At 60.9% G+C, this 19,775-nt stretch overlaps 2 protein-coding genes across 4 annotated transcripts in view; both read left to right on the top strand.

Annotated features, from left to right (window-relative positions):
- Positions 1 to 8,541, top strand: part of OTUD7B (OTU deubiquitinase 7B) — a 29,697-nt gene extending 21,156 nt beyond the window's left edge. For all 3 annotated transcript variants that reach the window (XM_067313471.1, XM_067313472.1, XM_067313473.1), the window contains 8 exons: positions 134 to 235; positions 914 to 1,041; positions 2,553 to 2,665; positions 3,428 to 3,555; positions 4,185 to 4,334; positions 4,504 to 4,618; positions 6,153 to 6,237; positions 7,186 to 8,541. In XM_067313471.1, the coding sequence (XP_067169572.1) occupies positions 134 to 235; positions 914 to 1,041; positions 2,553 to 2,665; positions 3,428 to 3,555; positions 4,185 to 4,334; positions 4,504 to 4,618; positions 6,153 to 6,237; positions 7,186 to 8,463 (2,099 nt within the window). In that variant the 3' untranslated portion in view covers positions 8,464 to 8,541. The remainder of the gene's footprint in view (positions 1 to 133; positions 236 to 913; positions 1,042 to 2,552; positions 2,666 to 3,427; positions 3,556 to 4,184; positions 4,335 to 4,503; positions 4,619 to 6,152; positions 6,238 to 7,185) is intronic.
- Positions 8,542 to 13,507: 4,966 nt separating this feature from the next.
- Positions 13,508 to 19,371, top strand: MTMR11 (myotubularin related protein 11). The gene is made up of 16 exons (XM_067313505.1): positions 13,508 to 13,561; positions 13,667 to 13,791; positions 14,597 to 14,669; positions 14,869 to 15,011; positions 15,110 to 15,164; positions 15,254 to 15,440; positions 15,805 to 15,892; positions 16,010 to 16,098; positions 16,217 to 16,341; positions 16,467 to 16,533; positions 16,663 to 16,733; positions 16,827 to 16,999; positions 17,081 to 17,251; positions 17,366 to 17,596; positions 18,116 to 18,379; positions 18,786 to 19,371. Exons 1-16 carry the CDS (start codon positions 13,531 to 13,533, stop codon positions 18,900 to 18,902), a joined length of 2,010 nt encoding a protein of 669 aa, XP_067169606.1. The 5' UTR covers positions 13,508 to 13,530; the 3' UTR covers positions 18,903 to 19,371.
- The last annotated feature ends 404 nt before the right edge of the window (positions 19,372 to 19,775 follow it).

Here is a 19,775-nt window from a genome sequence, read left to right as displayed (position 1 = left end):
CCTTCCCGTCGCTTTAGTACTTTCTTGACTCCTTCCGTCTTCCAGCGCCGGAGCGGACGTAGCCCGGCCCGCGCGCTCGAGGCCGACGCGCACGGCGCGGCCCCCCTTCACCCTCCGCCGTCTCCCCCCGCAGGTCGCCTGAACTGGTGGGCTGCCGTGGACCCCAGCTGCCAGCGGCTCCTTCCCCTGGCCACCACGGGCGACGGGAACTGCCTGCTCCACGCCGCCTCCCTGGGTAAGAGCTCCGCTTCCCGGCCCCCCCTTCCCGTTCGGCCCCGGGACCGCCTTGCTTCGGGAAGAGGCTCCCGTCCATCCCCCGCGGGGGATCCAGGGCGCCGAGCGGAGCGGTGTTGAGAGCCCGAGTTTCGGTCTCCGGGGACCGAAGCCGGTTGAGTGCAACCGCGGCGAATTTTCCTGAGGTTTCTGGAGTTGGAAATGGGCAGAGCCGCGTGTTTCCTTCGCGCGTGCTAGCTCGGTTCGGGAGCAGCGAAACCATCGTCTCGTTTAACCAGATCGCGTTTTCCCTGGACGGATCAGTCTAGAGCCGATGTAAAGTAGCACGTGGGGTTTGGGTTTTTTTTTTATTTTGTGCACAAATATTTTGCTGCATCTTTGAGATTTGTCACAGTTGAAAGCAGAAGTGGCAGCTTCTTCTAGCTGCGTAAATGCTCATTATAGGTGCAGCATGCAGTATTCGACCTAGGAGTTAGATAGTCTTTAATTTCATCTTTTTTTATTATTATTTATTCTTTTTAACTTGCATTTCTCTGTTTCCCAGTTTACTCGTCCCCTGGTTTGTAGGAGGCTCCAGGCCTTTAGCAACGAGATGGCAGAAGACGGAGCGATGCCAGCCGTCGCTAATCCTCTGGTTTTTGTTCTGTTTTCCTTTTCCCCCTCCTTTTCCTCCATGCAGGTATGTGGGGTTTCCACGACAGAGATCTCATGCTTCGCAAATCCCTTTACACCTTAATGGATAAAGGCGCGGAAAGGGAAGCCCTGAAGCGGAGGTGGCGCTGGCAGCAAACGCAGCAGAACAAGGAGGTGGGTAGGAGCCCGGCCGAAAACGGCCCTCGAGGCGGAGGGGAGAGTCTCGGCACAAGGTTACCTCCGTCCGGGAGGCGCGTTTCCCACGCGACGAAGCCTCCGGCTTGAATTTTGGGCGACTCTTGGCTATGCCTTGATGAGAAGCGTCCACCGGTCTAAATTATGGCCTTGAAACTTGGGCAAAATACTCTTTATTACAGAAAATTGCAACCACGTTATGCCCAGCGCTGGTGGATAACAAACGCGAGCGCAGCTTCACGCGCTTGGCGTTAAGATCCGCCGCGGTCGCGTGGCTGCTGGTGGCAGGATGCGATCGCCGCGCTTTAAAGAGAAAAGAAACGCGTCTGCCTGCCTGTCGCGCCGGTCTCGCTTGCGGCGAGATGGGAAAGAGGCGACGCGTGGAGCGGACTTGGCCGCCCAAAAAGAAAATTCACCCTGTGAAAAGCCTTTTAAAGCCGGGGCACGGGCGCCGCGAAAGCCGGGACGCTGGTCCGGCGCGGATGCAGCCCCTCGGTGTTTTTCGGGAACGGAGCGAACCTTTGTTTCCACCTGAACGCTGAAGGATGTTGTTTACTCTCCAGCTTCCTCCTTTTATTTTTCGGAAGGGCACTGAGATTAGTATCTTGGCGGTTTTGAATAAAAACATTTCCCTCCGTCGACCTGAGTGGTTCATAAATAATTGGAGGTTTTGTCGCGGTTAAAAACACGCTTTCGTGCATCTCTTTAAACTGCGTGGTCAAGGCCATCTCCGGAATAAGGCATCGGGGAAATGCTGCAACTTGTAGATCTTAAAAGGACCTGAAAAAATTCAGGATATGGGATGTGGTGGCGTCATTCCCTTGCGGTAGTCCTGAGCACAGGCAGAAAGATCCGGAGCTCGCAAAACGGGAGCGAAACGTGGATTTGCTGCGTGCGTGGGCTAGCGGAGCCCGCGCATGTGAGCGGTTCGGTTTGAGCGCAGTTTGCGCGAGAATCCGCGCTGTTGGAAAAAGCCACCCCGCTGTTGTAATTTAGCCGTAAGCCTAATTACATAGGCCCCGTATCTCTTTGGAAAATTAAAAAGTGTTAATAATGTGTTAAAATACCTAAGCAACCCTTCCGTTGACTCTTCTGGATGTTATGATGCATCTTTTTGCAGCGCAGTGAGGAGGGAGAACAGTTTCCGAAGGCAAAGCTGTATTTTAATTAGTCCAATTATCATCTATTCCACTGCCTCTTGTCAGGGGAATATATAATCCTTAATACTGGAAGGATTAGTATTACAGTCAAGGTTGGCTCTCGCTCTGTAGGTTGAAATGTTTGCTTCCACCTGCAAAAATGCAAACTCATTTTAGGCAGATTATCTCCCCTGCTGGCTTTACAGCACTGATTTGGAAACACGTACTCTTCTGCATAACGCGTTAATTCTTTCTGCGCAAGTCTGTAGGGAAACGATGCGTCTGCGCCTATAAAAATACGCAGAAACTGGCTAAGAACTTGCTCTTGTTTTCTTTGCCGCCCTTTTCCAGTCGGGCCTCGTTTACACGGAAGAGGAGTGGCAGAAGGAGTGGAACGAGCTGATCAAGCTGGCGTCCAGCGAGCCCCGCGTCCACTACGGCACGAACGGAGGCAGCTGCGGAGGGTAGGCGGAGGGGCTGGAAGGTTTTGCAGCCTTTCACCCGAGGGGTCCTAAGCCGTTATAATTCACGTTGGGAAGGGCGGGGGGGGGGAAAAAGCATTTAGATGCAAAACCCTAAAGAATACTTTTCTTAAATATGCACAGTCTGGGATGAGTCTCAAGGGTAGGAGCAGGGACCTGGCTGGGACCAGCAGAGGTGATCGCTGCTTTGGTCCTGTTTGCGTTGTACGTTTTTAAGGAGAAGGATGAAGGACCGTGAGAAATAATGAGAAGTAAATAAAGTGTTATAGAAAACCGTATAAACGCTGCATGTCCCCTTTTAGGAGGGAACACCCGTTTTCCAGAATAGAACAAAAAACTGATCTTTTCTCCATTTTCTTCATGTTGGTGGCCCAAAATGAGAATAACGTACGAAAGCTGAGTTGTTCTCTGTTTTTCTCTCTCTCGCTCCGTGTTTCAAGGACACTTTATCACCGCAGCCGTCCCAAACCACCACTACTTTGGAGGCTCTTTAGGTCAGAGACTCCCAGAAGTGCCAGGCAGCAATACAGTATTTCCTGGAAACAACCCATTGCCTTAGAACGGGAGAATTTGGGGATCTACATCTAAAATCTCAGAGCAGAGATGAGATCAGACTTAATGCTGCTAACATGATCTGCTTTTATACGGCTGCCTGTAAAGACCTCTTCTTTCCTGTTTTTAGAAGGGGTGATTAAACACGCAAGGGATGCGAGTCGGATCACGTTTCTTTCTTATTTTCCCAAGTGTCGAAAGCTCCGAAGAGCCGGTGTACGAGAGCCTGGAGGAGTTTCACGTTTTCGTCCTTGCCCACGTGTTGAAGAGACCCATAGTGGTGGTGGCAGACACTATGCTGCGAGACTCGGGGGGAGAAGGTGAGTCGCGCCGAGTTGCCCTCTCTTCCGCTCCGCTGCGGGGGAAGCTTTCGTCTTTTATTTCTCGTCTCTGCTCAAAATGCGCCTTTCCTCCTTTCTGCAGTTTTGTGGGACCTTTTTGCCCCGGGATGTTGGATCTTGAATCCATCCGTGGAGCAAGGGGTGCGCTGAGCTCCTGCTGGGTAGACGTACATCTAAACATCGTAGTCCGATACTCTCTAAGAGCATGCCCTCGATGGGTTTTTCTACCCTTTTTTGCCCTCACGTGTGTGCGTAGGAGGGAAATTCCGTTCCCTGCATACAGAATTTTCCACTAGCAGACTTAATTTCCTGTCAGAAAAAAAAAAGAATCAATTACCATCATTCGGCGTGCAAATTTAAGCTGTTTTGTGGAGGAGTAAAGGAGGGCTTTACAGAAAGCGGAGGTTAATTTTGCAACTGCGTGCTTCCTGATTTAAAATAAATATCTATTTTGGGGCTTTTTTTTCCCCCCCTCCCTCAAATTAATTACAGGTGAAACCTTGAAGTGAAACAAGCCAGCTTGTTCTGGAGCAGCAGTTTCGGTATGAACAATTCTTTCACCTCCTTTCAAAAAAAAAACCAAACTAATTGCACTGAATTCTTTCCAGCCTTTGCACCCATTCCCTTTGGAGGCATCTATCTTCCCCTCGAAGTCCCAGCCAACAAATGCCATCGTTCTCCGTTGGTTCTGGCATACGACCAAGCCCATTTTTCTGCCCTGGTATCCATGGAGCAGAAGGAACCCACGAAAGATCAAGGTAGGCGAGAGGTCACGAGCGTCGGCAGTCGCTGGCTCGTTGCGTGCTCTGGCGTGACACCGGTGAGCACCGAGAAGCGGCGGCGGTCTTGGCGAAGCTGCCGGCGCCGTGGAAGGTCGCGGCGTCCTTTCGGGCGTTAAGGGGCTTTTCCGTCGGCTCCCTTTCGCAGCCGTGATCCCCCTGACGGACTCCGAGCACAAGCTGCTGCCCGTGCACTTCGCCGTGGATCCCGGGAAGGAATGGCAGTGGGGAAAAGACGACGGCGACAACGTCAAGCTGGCCAGGTTGGTTCGCTGGCCGCCGGGACGGTCGGAGCCAGGCAGCTCGGTGCTTTATCCCCAACCGCTCGCGGACACGGGGCATTTCTTGTGTCCGGTCGAATTTGGACTCAGGCTACGAACCTATTTAGCAGGGATGAAACAGCTTTTGCTTCTTTCTTTTCCAATCTTTTGAGCATTTTGGTAAATGCTAAAATCCTTTGAGCAAGGTAGAGGTGTGGTTGCTCCAAGCAGTAGCTTCAGACCAGGCTTGGATCATAAATGAAAGTAACGGAGCCTATATTCCCCAAAAGGTGCGTTTTTTTCCCCCATACCTTTGTCCCCAGTGGAAGCGGCGGGAACTCGGATAGCAAATAGCTCCGAACGTGGCCCCTGGGCGGCTCGGAGACGCCCTGCCTGGTTTTGACTCAGCCCGTGGGCAAGCTGTGTCATGCTTTGCTGCTAGCTGGTTTCCTGTTATCGAGCCAGGAGGTCGCGGCGGTGGGTGTCGTGGTCACGGAGCCGGGAGCGTGACTGGTCCATCGGATGACTCGGGGGGAAGGAAACGCCGAAGCCTCTCGGATCAAAGTATTAAAATTCAGAGCAGGTCGTAGAGACGCTGTCTCATTGCGGTACAGCGCTCTCGTTCTGAGGTTTTGGAGCCAATAGAAAACGTTCTGCCCGCGTGTTTTCAGTGGAAATAACTTTTTTTTTTTTTTTTGACAAAGCGGAAATTTTTTGAGAAAACATCTCTTTTTATTTTTTTTTCTGAAGTTGTTTTTGTGGAGAGGAAAAATCATTTTGAAACCACCTCTCTTTAGAGCTGTGACATCGTTTTCTGTTGTTTGTCTCGTGTGCGAATGAGACGATTTGCAGAGTAAATTTTAACAGACTTAATTCTGACCTGCAGGAATCTTCTCATTTACTTTTTTTTTTTAATCGGAAGGGTTGGAAGGCTGCGAAAATGTTATCTTCCTAAAATTCAGTCTTGCATGTACATCTGCAAAAAAAAGTGCTATGCTGTCAGGCTCTCTGATGCAACTCTGGAAATTTGAATTAGCTTGTTTTCGAGGTCCTCGTGGATTAGATTAACCTATTAGCATTTGAAAGCACGTAATACAAATGTGGGCCTGTGTTTGACTATCTGGTCGTTAAATTTCAGTCCGTTTAAGAAACGGAGCTTCTCTGAATAATTGACGGCGTGATACGCTTGTGCTGTAGCTGTGCGTTTGTATACTCGGTGTAACCTGAGCTTCGCTTCCTCCGGATCCGCTAAGCGATTTATTAATTTCGGAGGCGGTTGTCCCTTTTGCGTGCCGTGGAACAGCCCGGTCCCCCATCTCCTGGGGGTGGGAACGGGCCCACGTGTGTTTTGCATGCTGCTAAAATTGAGCGAGAGGACTGGAAAACCTTTAAATTAATTTTGTCTTGCTGCTGTCTTGATACAGGTTTTAAAAAAAACACACTTTTTAACACAAAGACGATGAGCAATTAGCTCTGTAAATACGGAAAAGGGAAAATAAACCCTTGCTCTAACGTTTTTGTGCTTGTTTTGTTTTAGCGTGACGCTGTCGCTGGAAGCAAAGCTGCACTTGCTGCACAGCTACATGAACGTTAAATGGATCACCTTGCCTTGCGACACGCAGGTAAAGAAACGAGGAGTATTCCCTTCGCTTTTTTAAATTATTTAAGCCTCCGAGCAGACGGGCGACTCCTGTTGTGCGCCTGCACGTGCTTCGTCGAGCTTTTCGTGCCTGTTTTTCCTCTTAAAGTAAATCTGAGGCCGCAGAGCCCTCGTACATCCCGCCGCGCGGCGCGGGCCTGTTGCGTAGGTGTCCGGCGGCGAGCGCGACCGCTGCTTATTCCAAGGCAAATGCTGAACGGTTGATTTGCAGCCGCCGGAAGCCGATTTGGGAGACGTGATTTGACTGTGGTTTTCCTGGGACTCGCTTGCAGCGGTCTGAAGACTTCAGCCCGCTCCGAATAGCTCGGCGCTGTTGCGTCGCCAGATCACGAGAGCCGCCGTGTTGCTTAGACTGCCAGCGTTGAATAATTTATCCATTTTTATTTTTTCCCCTTTTAGGAAGGAGCTCCCCAAACTCCTGCGGGAGCTGTTCGGGTCTGTCTAGCAAAGCTCAAACGGTGCCGTTTTGGTTAAAAGACCTCCTTAACCGACTGCCCATATTAGATGTTGCTTACACGTATTGCAACGCCGTGCCGGTGCCCGTGGGTGTCCCAAGGGGGGAGTTTTTGGACCCCCCCCCTCCACCAGCAGCGCACCCTCATGTTGAGATCTAGCTTTCACCGTTCAAACTGTAGCACGCGAAGACATTTAACGCATTTAAACGCGGGAACGCTGCAGCACGGGACTGCTGCTAGGACCACGAGCTACACAGGGAGGGATCAGGGATCGGTCGGTCTCTTGTGCTGCAGAAACTCTCGGTGTGAAATAACTCCAGATCCGTGAGCCAGCACTTGCTGGACGTAGCCTTCCTTGTTCTAGCAAGCGTTTGCTTGTCCGTTCCACCTTCAGCCTGAAGACGGCTATCGGAGGAACTTATTTGCTTTTTGATACGTGTTTTCTTTCTCCCTAGGCGCCTTTGGCCCAGCCGGAATCGCCTACGGCCTCCGCCGGAGACGACGCTCGTTCGGCCGCGGAGTCGGGCGAGTCCGACAAGGAGTCGGTCTGCAGCAGCTCGGCGAGCAACGGCGGCAGCAGGGGCTGCAAGGACAAAGAGAAACCAAAGAAAGACCGAGAAAAGGACAAGGAGAAGGACAAAAAACGGGCAGACTCGGTCGCCAATAAGCTGGGCAGCTTCGGCAAGACTTTAGGGAGTAAACTAAAAAAGAACATGGGCGGGTTGATGCACAGCAAAACTATCAAGGGAGGCGTGAGCAACGGGCAGGGAGACACCTTGGAGAAGAAGAAGAAAGGATCCTTGAAGTCGGGGAAAGGCAGCAAAGAGGAGTCTTCCCAAGGAGACTTGTCGGCTCCCGCGGAGAAGCCCTGCCCGGGGAAAGCGGCCCCGGAGAAGCAGGCGGATCCCTACAAATACAGCAACGACGTCAGGCTGAGCCTGAGCATCCTGCGGGCGGCCATGCAGGGCGAGCGCAAGTTCATCTTCGCCGGCCACCTCAAGACCAGCAACCGGCACCAGTACCAGGAGGAGATGATCCAGAGGTACCTGCTGGATGCCGAGGAGCGTTTTTTGGCCGAGCAGAAGCAGAAGGAGGCGGAGAAGAAGGCGCTGGGCAACGCCGCCGCCGCCGCCAAGAAGCTGGAGCCGGAGGCGACCGCGCACAAGGGCGAGGAAGCGACGCTCAACCCCGCTTACCCCCAGCCTCCCCCTTCGTACGCCGCCGTCCAGAGCCCGGATCTACCGACGGGCGCCAAAACGGCGGCTTTTCCCTCCAGCTATTCGGGCGTCTTCACCTTTCCCAGGCCTTCGGCGGTGAGCGGCGCGGAGGGCTCCCACCCGCCGGGCTACGGCGAGGCGCGGCGGCAGCTCGCCGGCGGCTGCTGCGGCGGCCTCCCTCCCTACGCCACGCTGCCCCGGCACTGCGCCCAAGCGCGGCCCGGCCCCTGCCACGCGGGCCGCTTCTCCCCGCCGGAAGCGGACATCCGGCCCGATTTCCCGGCGGAACGCGACGGCCCCGCTTGCCTCGGCCCGCACGGCAACGGCTGCCGGGACTACGCGGAGCAGGACGGGAGCAGGGGGCGAGCGCTCTACGGCGTTCAGCAGACCAAATGCAAGCAGCCGAACTGCAGTTTTTACGGGCATCCGGAAACCGGGAATTTCTGCTCCTGCTGTTACAGAGAGGAACTGAAGCGCAAAGAACGGGAGCGGGAAGCGCTGGTGCACAGGTTCTGAGGCCGGCCGCCCCGGCGGCGCTGCCGTTCGGACCCATGGGACGTGGGGAATGCAATAATAGAGATTTTCTTCTTTTTTGGGATTTTTTTTTCCTTCCCCCCCCCCCCCCCCCCGCGCCCTCCTCCCCCCCATCCGCGGAAGGAGGGAGCAGGCGTTTGGCTGGAGGGGGCCGACGGAGGCGACTCGGCTGTCGTGCCGCGGAGGCGATCCGCTTCCCGGGAGGGCGGGAATAACAACCCTTCCCTCCCGGAGCCGCTGGAAGAGAGAGAAGGATCCTTCTAAATGGGCTTCTTCTAGCCGAGGGCAACTAGGCGTCGCGGCGGGCTGGAGCGCGGGGCGGGAAGGGGAAGGGGAAGGTGCTGCAAAACGATCCGATAAACCAGACCAAAGCTTTCCGCGAAGGCGAGCGGGCAGCTCCCCGCCGGCTCCTTTCGCCCGGAGTCCGGCGTAACCCCATTGCCTGCCGCTTTTCCAGCCGGAGCGAAAACGCCCCGGCAATTTCAGCTCCAAAGTCGCAGACCTTTTAATTGAGAGATTTTTAACACTGTTCTTAGTGTATATATATATATATATATATATATATATATATATATATATACTTATTATTATTTTTTTGTTTTTGCTGGTACTGAGAGAAACGTAGTTGGAGTTGGACTTTATTTTTCGTCCCCCCCCCCCCCCCGAGCTGAAGCGCTCGTTGGAGCCCCGCTGCGCCCGTCCCTGCGGCGCCCTCGGCGCTCTGCCCTCCGGGTGGGCTCGAGAACGTTTTAAAACGTTTATTTTTAAACTCTATTTTTTTTGGAGGGTGGCACCGGGGGGCGGGAGGGGGGGGAGGCCGCTCGCTGGGACCCGGCCCGGCTCCTCCGCCCGGCAATAAGCGGCGGCGCGGGGAAGACGCGGAGGACGGAGAGCGCCGGGAGGCTGCCGTCGGCTCGCAGACGTACGTGGACGCCCGCGCGCGATAAATAACTCTTTCTACTTGATCAAGCTACTTCCGTACTACCTCTGTTCTGCCGAATAGAATTAACTTGGCTCCATTTTGCTGAGCCCCGTAACTGACCTTTAGACTGAGGACTATTAAAGCTATTTTTGATAATAGGGCTAAAGAGCGAGACGCGAGGAGACGCGAACCCGTAACGACGTAACGCGCACGCTTTGTGGTCCACTACGCTCCCTTCTCTTCCCCCCCCCAAATCCCCGGCTCCCGACCCCGTCCTGCGGCGGATGGGAGAGGGGGGGTGACTTTAGCACTGCAGCGTTTGCACAGATTTGTTTTTTCTTTTTTGTAGCCGTAGATCCCCGGCTGGACTCGAGGCCTCGTTCCGGTCCCGCGTAGAGCAAGGCTGAGCGTTTTCCCACGCGGAAATAAAACAGAAACGTGAATTGTGCCCACGGAGTCGGAGCTTGACGACGGTCCCTTGCTAGTTTTGGGGGTTTTTTTCTTTTCTTTTTGTTTTTTTTTCCAGAAGGCATCAAAACTATGCAATTCCTTCCCGTCCTGATGCCGCCCGCAGCGGGCAGGAGCGAAGGGGGCGGAGAAGGGGGGCAGCGTCCGTAACGCTGGGATGTCACCCCAAGCCTTATTCTCGCGAGTGTGCTAAGGCTCCGTGCCCGCCCGCCCGTTTTTACCAGTTTAACGTGTGTCCAAACCCTCCAAAGCCGGGCTTTTCCTCCGGGGGACGGTTATTAAGGGGGTTCCCGCGGGCGGCATCGCACCCTCGCCCGTCGGTTTGGGCGAAACGGCCGGGGGACCCCGGGGCTCGAGCCCCTCGCGGGGCTGCTCTTAGCTCGGAGTAAAAGCAAAGCGTCCAAGCTCTCCCTGAAAACGGGGTAAAATGCACCAAATTCACTGCGGCAGCGAGGGCGCACCCCCCCCGCGCCCCCCTTGCCCTGCAGCCGTGTCTTGGCACAGCCCAAATATTAAGCTGAAGTGTTTTTAAAAATATATATATCTATTTTTTTTCCACTCTATAGGGAGTTGCTCAGCTTGTGCACTGGCTGCTTTTTTTTTTTTCCCTCTCTTTTCTTTTTTTCCTGCAATCCAGCAGCTTTATTGCACGGTTTGGGGAGCGTCCGTTGGCACTAGGAGCGGATACGGTGCTCCGTGGCTCCGCGGGAAAGGCGAAGGCGATGCTTCACGGCTCCCTCCTCGTTTTGGGGGGGGGGGGGGGAATCTGTCTCCGTTTTGGCTGCCTCCGGCCGGGCTCCGGGGCCGGGAAGCGGAGCCGACGCGCTCTGCCCGGGCTCGCGGGGCTGAGCGGCAGCAGGTCGCGCTGCGGCGGCGAGTGCCCGGCTCTGATTTTTGCAGGATCTTCCCTCGCGTCTGCCGTTTCGTGTTGCAGTTAGTAGAGTTTGTGGCTTTTTTTAAAAAATCGAAACAGGGAGGGGAGGGAAAAAAAAAAATCTGAACTTCAGGCAAAGTTAGGTTTCCAATGAAAATATCAGAAATATTTTTTCTAGCGCGTGCAGAGTTTCGCCTGTTGTCCCCAACATACCTCGAGTCCAAAGCCTTCCCGCCGTAACTGGGTCACGCTGCATCGGCTAGAGGGAATCGCCCGAATTTCGTCAGAACTGCTAAGGGTTTTTTCAGGTCATTTTTGTTTCCTTTATGGTGAAACTATTATTTTTTTCCTTTTTTTTTTTTTTTTTTCCTAAGGGACTATTAAATACAACTCCTCTTTATTGAAAGACGATATTCGCCATCCGCCGTTCCCTTTTCATAAGCATCCGAAATCCACTGCCCGCAGGGTATTTTTAGGGTTGCTGTAGCGGGACTAAGTATTTTTTTCATTACCCTGTTTTTTAAAAAGGGGGGTGGGAGAGCGAGGGCACCGCGTCACCCCGAAGCGCCTTTCGCCGAGGAAGAGCCCCGGACCTGCCGCGGGGGGACCCGCGGGAAAGGGCTGCACCTTGATTCCCACGGTCTTAAAACAAGTGCACTTAAGGGTGTAAATGGGAGAAACTGCTGCCATCAGGACCTGGGCGTCGATGTGCCGTCTCCCCGCTCCCGGGAGATGCGGTAAAGGCGTTTTCCTAAGGGTGAAAAACCCTTTAAGGAGGATTTTAGTGGGGTTCTCAGGGGCCGGGCGCTAGGTTCCCGCGGCGGCGGCTCGGGGGCTCCACGCGTTGGTCCCCCAACGTGTCACTTGGGTTTTTCGATTAACTTTTTAAGCTCGTCCATACGATCCCTGACCCCTCCTTGGGAAGGCGCAGGGGGAAACGTGGGTTTTTCGCGAATCGGCTGAGAAGTGACCTGAATAAATTCTGCAATCGTTTATTCACAGCACACTTTTTTTTTTTCCTTTTCCACACCTTTTTTTTTTCTTCTTTGGAATTACATATCGGGCTTGGCAACTTCTTACTCCTAGTTTCGAGCACTGCTGTACCGAGCACTAGATGGCGCGTTGTAATCGGGCTGTACCCCGCGTCCTTCGTTTATGCTACCATCGATTCACTCACAATAAACCGAGTTCAACCACTAACGGCCGGGCCGCGGCCGGGCCTCGCTCTCTGCTTCCTGCTGGGCCCAAGAGTCTCCGAAGCGTCGTTTTCCCCCCCCCTTTTTGCCCCGAAACGAGGGATTTGGGGTATTGCCCGTGCGTTTTCACCCTCTGATTTCTCCGTTACGTTTAACTTGCTGGATTTTTCTTTTCGCCAAGGTGGAGCGCGACAGCCAAGATTGGGAAAAATTTCCAGTTGCCTTTTTTGGAGGGGGACTGAATTCAGGTTTTTAGTTTAAAAGCCCCCCCTGCTTGTGCTCCGTGAGTTTTGTGCTCCTGGAGGAGCTTTTTCCCGGGCGGCAGCTGGGCTCAGGGCTGCAGCGACCCCCTAAATGTCCCGCCAACGCTTTCCGGGGGAAAAGGGGCCTTTTTGAGCCGAAGAACTGCAGATTCACCTGCAGCCGAGCTGGAGACGCCGTGAAATGAGAAACGCAGAGTGCGTAAAACGGGGTGGCCGCAGCAAGCACCAAAATTTCCCCCCCGGCTCATCCCTCGCTTTCGGATGCTGCTTTTGCCGGCACCGTTCGGCCGCCCGCGTCCTGCATCTCCTTTGCCGGGGAAACGGGGGGGGGGGGGGGGGTTCACAGCCCCAACATGAGATTTGGGGGTCCCTGAAACCTGGAGGCAAATGGGCCCCAAACGCGCCTCCGGGGAGCGGGAGGGCATCAGGTTTGGGGAGGAAAAATGGGGTTTCGGGGTGCGGCGTCGCCCCGTGCAGCGATGCACCTGCGGCGCCGGGAGCTCGGGACTCCTGGGCGCCGGGGCGGGCGGGAGGCCAGGGCAGCGCTGGCTCGGCCCCGGCGCCGCTTTTTCCGGGCCTGGGAGGAGAAGGCGATGCCTCAGCGATGAGTCACGGAGCGGCGGTGGCGGTGGCGGCCACCCCGTGCCCCCGCCCGGGCTCACACTCGCCTCCCGCCACCCCAAAAAGAGGGGGGAAAACCCTGAGGAAGGGCGCGAGGTGAACCGAGGCTGGAGCCGAGGCCGTGCCGGGGGCCCAGGAGTCCGGTGTCCCCCCCCCCCGTGCTGCGGGGCCCTGCGACGGCGCGGAAGGGGAAACTGAGGCACGGAGCCGCCTCGCTGGGGACGAGCACCCGGCTGTCCGGCTCCGCTCGCCCCACGCCAAAAGCTGCAAAGGACCCGGGCGTCCTGGCTCCCCCACCCCGGGGGGGGGGGGTGCACGGCGCTGTACGTGCTCCATACGCTGCTGTACAGCCCTCGGGGGGGTGCACGGCGTGTATGTCGCCTGTCCGGTGCACGGTGCTGTAAATCCCTTGCGGGGTGCACGGCGCTGTACGTCCCCTGTTTGGTGCACGGTGCTGTACGTCCCCCCGGGGTGCCCGGCGCTGTACGTGCCTCCCGCGGCGCTGCGCCTCCCCCGTGCGGCCGCCGCCGAGCCGCCGCGGTGCCCCGGGGCCGAGCGCGCTGCGGGGCTGCGGGGCGGCGGCGGCGGCGGAGGAGCCCGGGGCGGGCGCGGCGCCCGTTGCGCTCCGCTCCGCTCCGCCCCGCCGGGAGCCGCCGCCGCTCCGCCGCCGCCGCCGTCCAGCCCGGCGGGCCAAAGTCCTGCGACATGAGCGGCGCGGCCTTCCGCCGCGTGCCCGGTACGGCGGGGCGGGGGAGGGGAGGGGGCGGCGGCGCGGGCCCCGGTCCCCCCTTTTCCCCCCCCCCCCCGTCCCGGCCCCACACGCTGCCGCTGCCCGGTGCAGGCGAGCGCGTCCTGGCGGAGGCGGCGGCCGTGCGGCACCGCGGCGGCGGCGGCGGCGGCTCCGTGCGCGGCACCTTGTACTGCACCAACCTGCGCGTCGCCTTCGTGCCCGCGCTCGGCGCCCAGGTGAGGGGCGGCCCCGGCCCCCCCCCCTTCCCCCCAAATCCCAACCCCTTCCCCTTTCCCCATCCCAGCCCGATCCCGGCTCAGCCCCGGCCCCAGCCTCGTCCCACCCCCCCTGCCAGCCCAATCCCAGCCCCAGCCCAGCCCCTTCCTAGCCCCAGCCCCGTTCCCATCCCATCCCCATCCCAATCCCGTCCCCATCTTGACCCCGTCTTGGCCCCGTCACCATCCCACTGCCATCCCGGCCCAATCCCATCGCCATCCTGGCCTAATCCCAGCCCCAGCCCATCCCCATCCCGGCCCAATCCCAGCCCCATCCTGGCCTAATCCCAGCCCCAGCCCATCCCCATCCCAGCCCCATCCCAGCCCCATCCTGGCCTCATCCCAGCCCCAGCCCATCCCCATCCCAGCCCCATCCCATCCCCATCCCGGCCTCATCCCCATCCCAGCCCCATCCTGGCCTAATCCCAGGCCCAGCCCATCCCCATCCCAGCCCCATCCCATCCTCATCCCCAGCCCAGCCCCATCCTGGCCTAATCCCAGCCTCAGCCCATCCCCATCCCATCCTCATCTTGGCCCCAGCTCATCCCCATCCCTATCCCCATTCCCATCCCCATCCCAGTCAAATCCCACCCCCATCCCCCTTCTGGCCCCATCCCCAAACCCGCCACATCCCGTTCTCCCAGGGAACTCCTTGCTGCGGGACGCACCGCTGGGAGCAGGCATCAGGCCCCGCATCCGGCCCTGCTGCCCTTTCCCGGGAGGGGGCTGAGGCGGCTCTCAGCTCTCCCCCCTTCTCCCGCTGCAGGCTCCCAGCTCCCGGACCTTCCTGCACAGCGAGTACGACGTGGCGCTGCCCTGCATCCGCAAGCTGGTGGCAGGTACCGGGCGCCCCGGCTCGCCGCGGCGGGTGCGATGAGTGGGGCAGGTCTCAGCCCGGGGGGGGGGCGCAGGGCTCCTGCTCCCACAGGCACATGGATGCAGGCGGGAGGGGGGGGGACGGACGGACCGCGAGAGCGCGGCGGCGCCGGGTGCCATCCTCGGCCACCAACCCCGCCGCGTGTCACCCCCCCGCCGCAGCGAGCAGCTTCGCCAAGCCCAAGGTGCTGACGGCCGCCTCCAGCCTCAAGTTCGTCCCCGAGGAGCTGGCGGTGCACTGCCGGGATTTCCGCGTGCTCCGCTTCCTCTTCCACGAGAGCGGGCTGCAGCCCCAGGCCTTTCGGGTGAGCCCCCGGGCCCCCCCCGGCGCGGGGTACGGGTTTTTTGGGGGGGGGGGACGGGGACGGGACGCCGGCGCCTGCCCCTCGCTGCTCTCCTGCAGGTAGCCACCGCCATCGCCCAGGCTCGCGAGGCGGCCGCGTGGCCGGGGGACGCGGGTGAGTGACGCGGGGACGACCGGCGAGCCGGGGAGAGGGGGGGTCCCGGTCCTGCCCCGTGCTGAGCCGGGCTCTGCCGGGGCCTGCAGAAACCGCGCTGGAGGATGACGACGACGACGAGGAGGATGAGGATGAAGATGAGGAGGAGGAGGAGGAGGAGGAAGGCCCCACGCTGCTCTTTGAGAGCCTCCGCGACTGGGAGAAGGAGCTGAAGCGCCAGGGCGCCGCGGGCTGGCGGGTGAGCGCCGTCAACGAGCGCTTCGACATGGCCACCAGGTAACGGCCCGCCCGGACGCCTGGGCCCGCCGGCTCCCCGCGCCGGGAGGGAGCCGGCCCGGCCGGGACGGGTGCTGGGGATGTTCCCGGAGACATCCGAGATCGGGGAGGGGGGGAAAAATAAAATCAAACCTTCGGCACCTGAAAATCTCCCATCTCCATCCCAGGATAAGAAACGGGGGTGGATGGGGAGGGGGAAGCTGGGAATTAATCTGATTTTCCCACGGTCTGAAACAGGGTCAAGGGGAAAAGTCGCATGGGGGGGGGGGGCTGGGGAAGGGCTTTGGGCTCAGCGGTGCGAGAGGGGCCGGGGGGGCCGGGGGGGGGGGGGCCGCCTGCCCCATGGCCGTGCCTCCACCCGCAGCCTCCCCAAGTACCTCTGGGTGCCCAGCCGGCTCCTGGACAAGGACCTCAAACGGGCTTTCGCCCACTTCGAGGAGAGGCGCGTGCCCGTGAGTGCCGCGGCGTGAGGTTTTTGGGGGGGGGGGGGTTATGGCGGTGGTTGGGGGGGGGGGACACGGGGGACGCGGGCGGGCGTCTCGGCGCGTCACCCCGTCTCGCCCCGGCAGCGCCTCTGCTGGCACCACCCGGGCGGCAGCGACCTGCTGAGAGCCGCCGGCTTCCACGGCGCCTCCGACCCGCAGCGCGAAGACGTCAGGTGAGACCCCCCCCCACCAAAAAAAAAAGGAAAAAAAAAAGGAAAATAAAAAAAAGGGGGGGGGGACCCGGCCCCACTCGCCGCCCCCCCCCCCGTGGGGCTGTTTCCCCCCCCCCAGGTGCCTGGAGGCGCTGATGCTGGCGGGCCACGGGCAGTGCGTGCTGGTGGAGGCGGCCGCCGAGCTGCCCAGCCTGGCCGAGCTGCAGCTCGCCCACCTCAAGCTGCGGGCGCTCTGCCTGCCCGGTGAGAGCCGGCCGGGGGGGGGGGGGGGGGTTGGAAAACGGGGGGCTCCGGCCCCGCTGGCACCGCCGGCTCCGTTTCCCGCCGCGGCCGCCGGACTCCCGGGCCGTTTTCCCGCGCGCTTGCAGACTCGCCGGTGGCCGACGACAAGTGGCTCTCGGCGCTGGAGGCGACGCGCTGGCTGGAGCACGTGCGGTGAGCGGCGCGGAAAAGCCGGGCAAAAGGGGCGGCAGGAGCCGGGTGGCCCCGCGGGAAGCCGCCGCCGCGGTGCATCCATCCCGGGGCGATTTGGGAGCCGGTGGCATTGGCCCGCTTCCCCTCCAGGGCCTGCGTGCGGAAGGCGAGCGAGGTGGTTTCCCTGCTGGCTGGGAGACGCTGCTCCGTCGTGCTGCAAGGTAAAGCCGCGCTGGCGGCATCGGCATCAGCATCGGGGGGGTGGCACCGGCTCGGCGACCCGCCGGAGCCGCTCACCGCCCGCCGCCCGCCAGAATCGGACGACCGCGACCTCAACTGCCTGCTGGCCTCCCTGGCGCAGCTGCTGGCGGATCCGCACGCCCGCACCCTGCCCGGCTTCCAGAGCCTGGTGCAGAGGGAGTGGGTGGCCGCCGGACACCCCTTCGGCCGCCGCCTGGGGCTCGGCCGCCCCAGCCCCCGGGACGAGGTGAGAGCCGGGGGGGCGGGGGGGGCCGGGACCCACCTGCGCCTCTGCAGATGCCGGTGCACGTGCATGTGTGTGCCGCAGGCGCCCGTTTTCCTGCTTTTCCTGGATTGCACCTGGCAGCTGGTGCGGCAATTCCCCGCCTGCTTCGGGTTCACCGAGAGCTACCTGCTGGCGCTGCACGACAGCAGCTTCGTGCCGTACTTCAGCACCTTCCTCTTCAACTGCCAGTGGCAGCAGGGCCGGACGGGCCAGGTGAGCGGGGGGGGGGTTGGGGGGGGGTTGCAGGACGCCTGGGCCCGCCGGCGGCGCCGTGCCTCGGTTTCCCCATCCCGCGGCGCCGCTCACGCCGGCGCTCTCCCCCCGCAGCACCGAGCCTCCGGCCAGACCTACACGCCGGTGAGCGGCTGGCGGGAGCCGGTGGCGGTGGCAGGGGGGGGCCGGGGGGGCGCCCCATCCCGCTGGCCGCCCACCGTCTGGGACTGGCGGCTGCGCTACAGCCGGCAGCAGCGGGCTCGGTTCAGGAACCCGGCGGGACCTCGCGGCGGCTCGGCGCCCGTCGGCCCCACGGCCCCCCAGCCCGGCGGCGGCGGCGGCAGCGTGAGTTGGGGCTCGGGGACGGACTGGGCTTGGCGGGGGGGCGGCAGAGCCGGGAAGGGGCCGGGGATCAGCGTCGGGGGGATCCCAGTGCCGGGGGGGGGTGTCCCAGTGCTGGGGGATCCCGGCACAAGGGGATCCCGGTGCCCAGAGGGTCCCAGTGCTGGGGGATCCCAGTACAAGGGGATCCCAGGGCTGAGGGGGGTTCCAGTGCTGGGGGGATCCCACTTCCAGGGTGTCCCAGTTCCGGGGTGTCCCAGTGCTGGGAGATCCCAGTGCAAGGGAGGGTCCTAGTGCTGGGGAATCCTGGTTCCGGGGGGTCCCAGTGCCAGGGGGATCCCAGTGCCGGGGGATCCAAGTGCTGGGAGGTCTCAGTGTGGGGGGATCTGCCAGGAACCAGGTGTCCCAATCCCCAGAGCCCATCGCAGCTCTGCCCATTAAACGCCCCCCCCCCCCGGTGCCCCCCCCAACCTTTCCCTAATTGCCCGTTTTTTTTCATTTTTCCCCCCTTTTTCCCCCCAGGCTGCCGGCGCGGGGGCCGTGTGGGTGCTGGCCAAGGGCGCCCTGTGGCCCCAGCCGCAGCCCTTCCCCTGGCGGAGCAAGCGGCTCCCGCGCTGGGTCCCGTCGCTGGAGAGCCTCGGAGAGCCGGAGCCGGAGCCGGAGCGGGGCCCCGGCAGCAGCCCCCTGCCCGCGCCGCCCCCCCGGGGGCCGCTGCTGCCCTGCGCCGCCGGCCCCGCCATCCGCCTCTGGCGCCGCTGCTACCTGCGCGCCGTCCCCGAGGGCCAGGTAACGGCGGCACCGGCATCCCCGGCATCCCCGGGATCGGATCCGTCCGTCGGAGAGGGGAGGGAAACCGAGGCACAGCTCCATCCGGCAGTGAAAGCGGGGGAAACTGAGGCACGGCTGGGCTCGGGTCGCCGCTGACCCGATGCCAGGGGGATGGCCGCCGTGATCGGAAGCAAGTTTCTTCCCCAGCCCGATCCTGCCGTTTTTGGGGGCCACCTGGTTAAACCAGGCATTCGGGGCCACGCGGCTCCCGTCGGGGTCTCAGCGCTCCCCGTCGTTAGGAGCCGGGAAAGCTGGCGGCTGGTTTAAACCGGGGGCGTTTTGGGGGAAGCCCACAGGGATGGGGCGGGGGGGGGCGGAATATCTGCGGGTGTCCGTGCCGAGCCGGCGCCGTCTGTCCCCGCAGCGCGGGCGCTTCGCCCCGTCGCCGGCCGGCCTCGCCGAGGAGCTGCGGCTGCTGCAGGAGCGGCTCCGCGCCTGGCGCCCCGCGGCCCCCCGCGGCCCCGAGGAGCCCGCGCGCTGAGGATTTCCTTCCCGGATGCCGCCTGGGACGCGGGGGCCGTCGCCGAGGACGGACCCCCTTCGGCAGGAGGACGCCCGAGCCCCTTCTCCGTTCCCGTGGTCGCTCACGGCGGCGGCGGAGGGAGAAAACCAGCGGGTTTCATACGCTGTGTTTTATTCCGAAAAGCTCCGGGTTTTCGGGAAGGGCGAGACAGAGGGCCAGGCCGGGAACGGAGATGCCACTGGAGAGCAGCGGGTCCGGCCGTGCCGAGCGAACCGGGAATGAGGGAGACCGGCTTGCTTTCCTGGAGCTGCCGGCCATGGGCCCGCGCGGATGGAGGAGCCGCTTCCCAGTGGCCGCGGGCCCGCATGGATGGAGGAGCCGCTTCCCGGTGGCCGCGGGCCGGCGGCGGGTGGCCGGGTTGTGGCCTGTATATTTTTGTAGCGCCGTTTCTATTTAAGAGCCCATTAAAGCGCAGCGTCTCCAGCGGGAGGGCGCGTGGCCGGGAGCCGTCCGTCCCGCGGGAGCCGTCTGTCCCGCAGGAGCCGTCTGTCCCGGAGGGCTGGAGCGCGGGCCCAGCTCGGGACAAGGCGCTGGGGTGGCCGGGACGTGGGCTCTGCATCCCCCGACTGTCCCCCGGCACTGGGATCCCCTGGCACTGGGATTCTCCCATAGTGGGATCTGCTGGCACTGGGATTCCCCCAGCACTGGGATCCCCTGGCACTGGGATTCCCCCCGGCACTGGGATTCCCCCATAGTGGGGTCCCCTGGCATTGAGATCCACCGGCACTGGGACCCCCCCTGGCACTGGGATACGCGGCTCAGGCCCCCCCCCCATCATTGGGAGGACCCCTGGTGCTGGGGCCGGCCCCCGGTGGTGGGGGATCATGTCGC

Source organism: Apteryx mantelli, chromosome 31 (genome assembly GCF_036417845.1).
Source record: "Apteryx mantelli isolate bAptMan1 chromosome 31, bAptMan1.hap1, whole genome shotgun sequence".
Lineage (NCBI taxonomy): Eukaryota > Metazoa > Chordata > Aves > Apterygiformes > Apterygidae > Apteryx > Apteryx mantelli.
This window is presented reverse-complemented; position numbering and strand designations above follow the sequence as displayed.

Coding starts and splice junctions, on each gene's coding strand:
- MTMR11 (XM_067313505.1), top strand. CDS start 13,531: ATGAGCGGCGCGGCCTTCCGCCGCGTGCCCG. Junction 15,441..15,804: donor CGCTTCGACATGGCCACCAG/GTAACGGCCCGC, acceptor CTCCACCCGCAG/CCTCCCCAAGTACCTCTGGG. Junction 16,534..16,662: donor CGCTGGCTGGAGCACGTGCG/GTGAGCGGCGCG, acceptor CTTCCCCTCCAG/GGCCTGCGTGCGGAAGGCGA.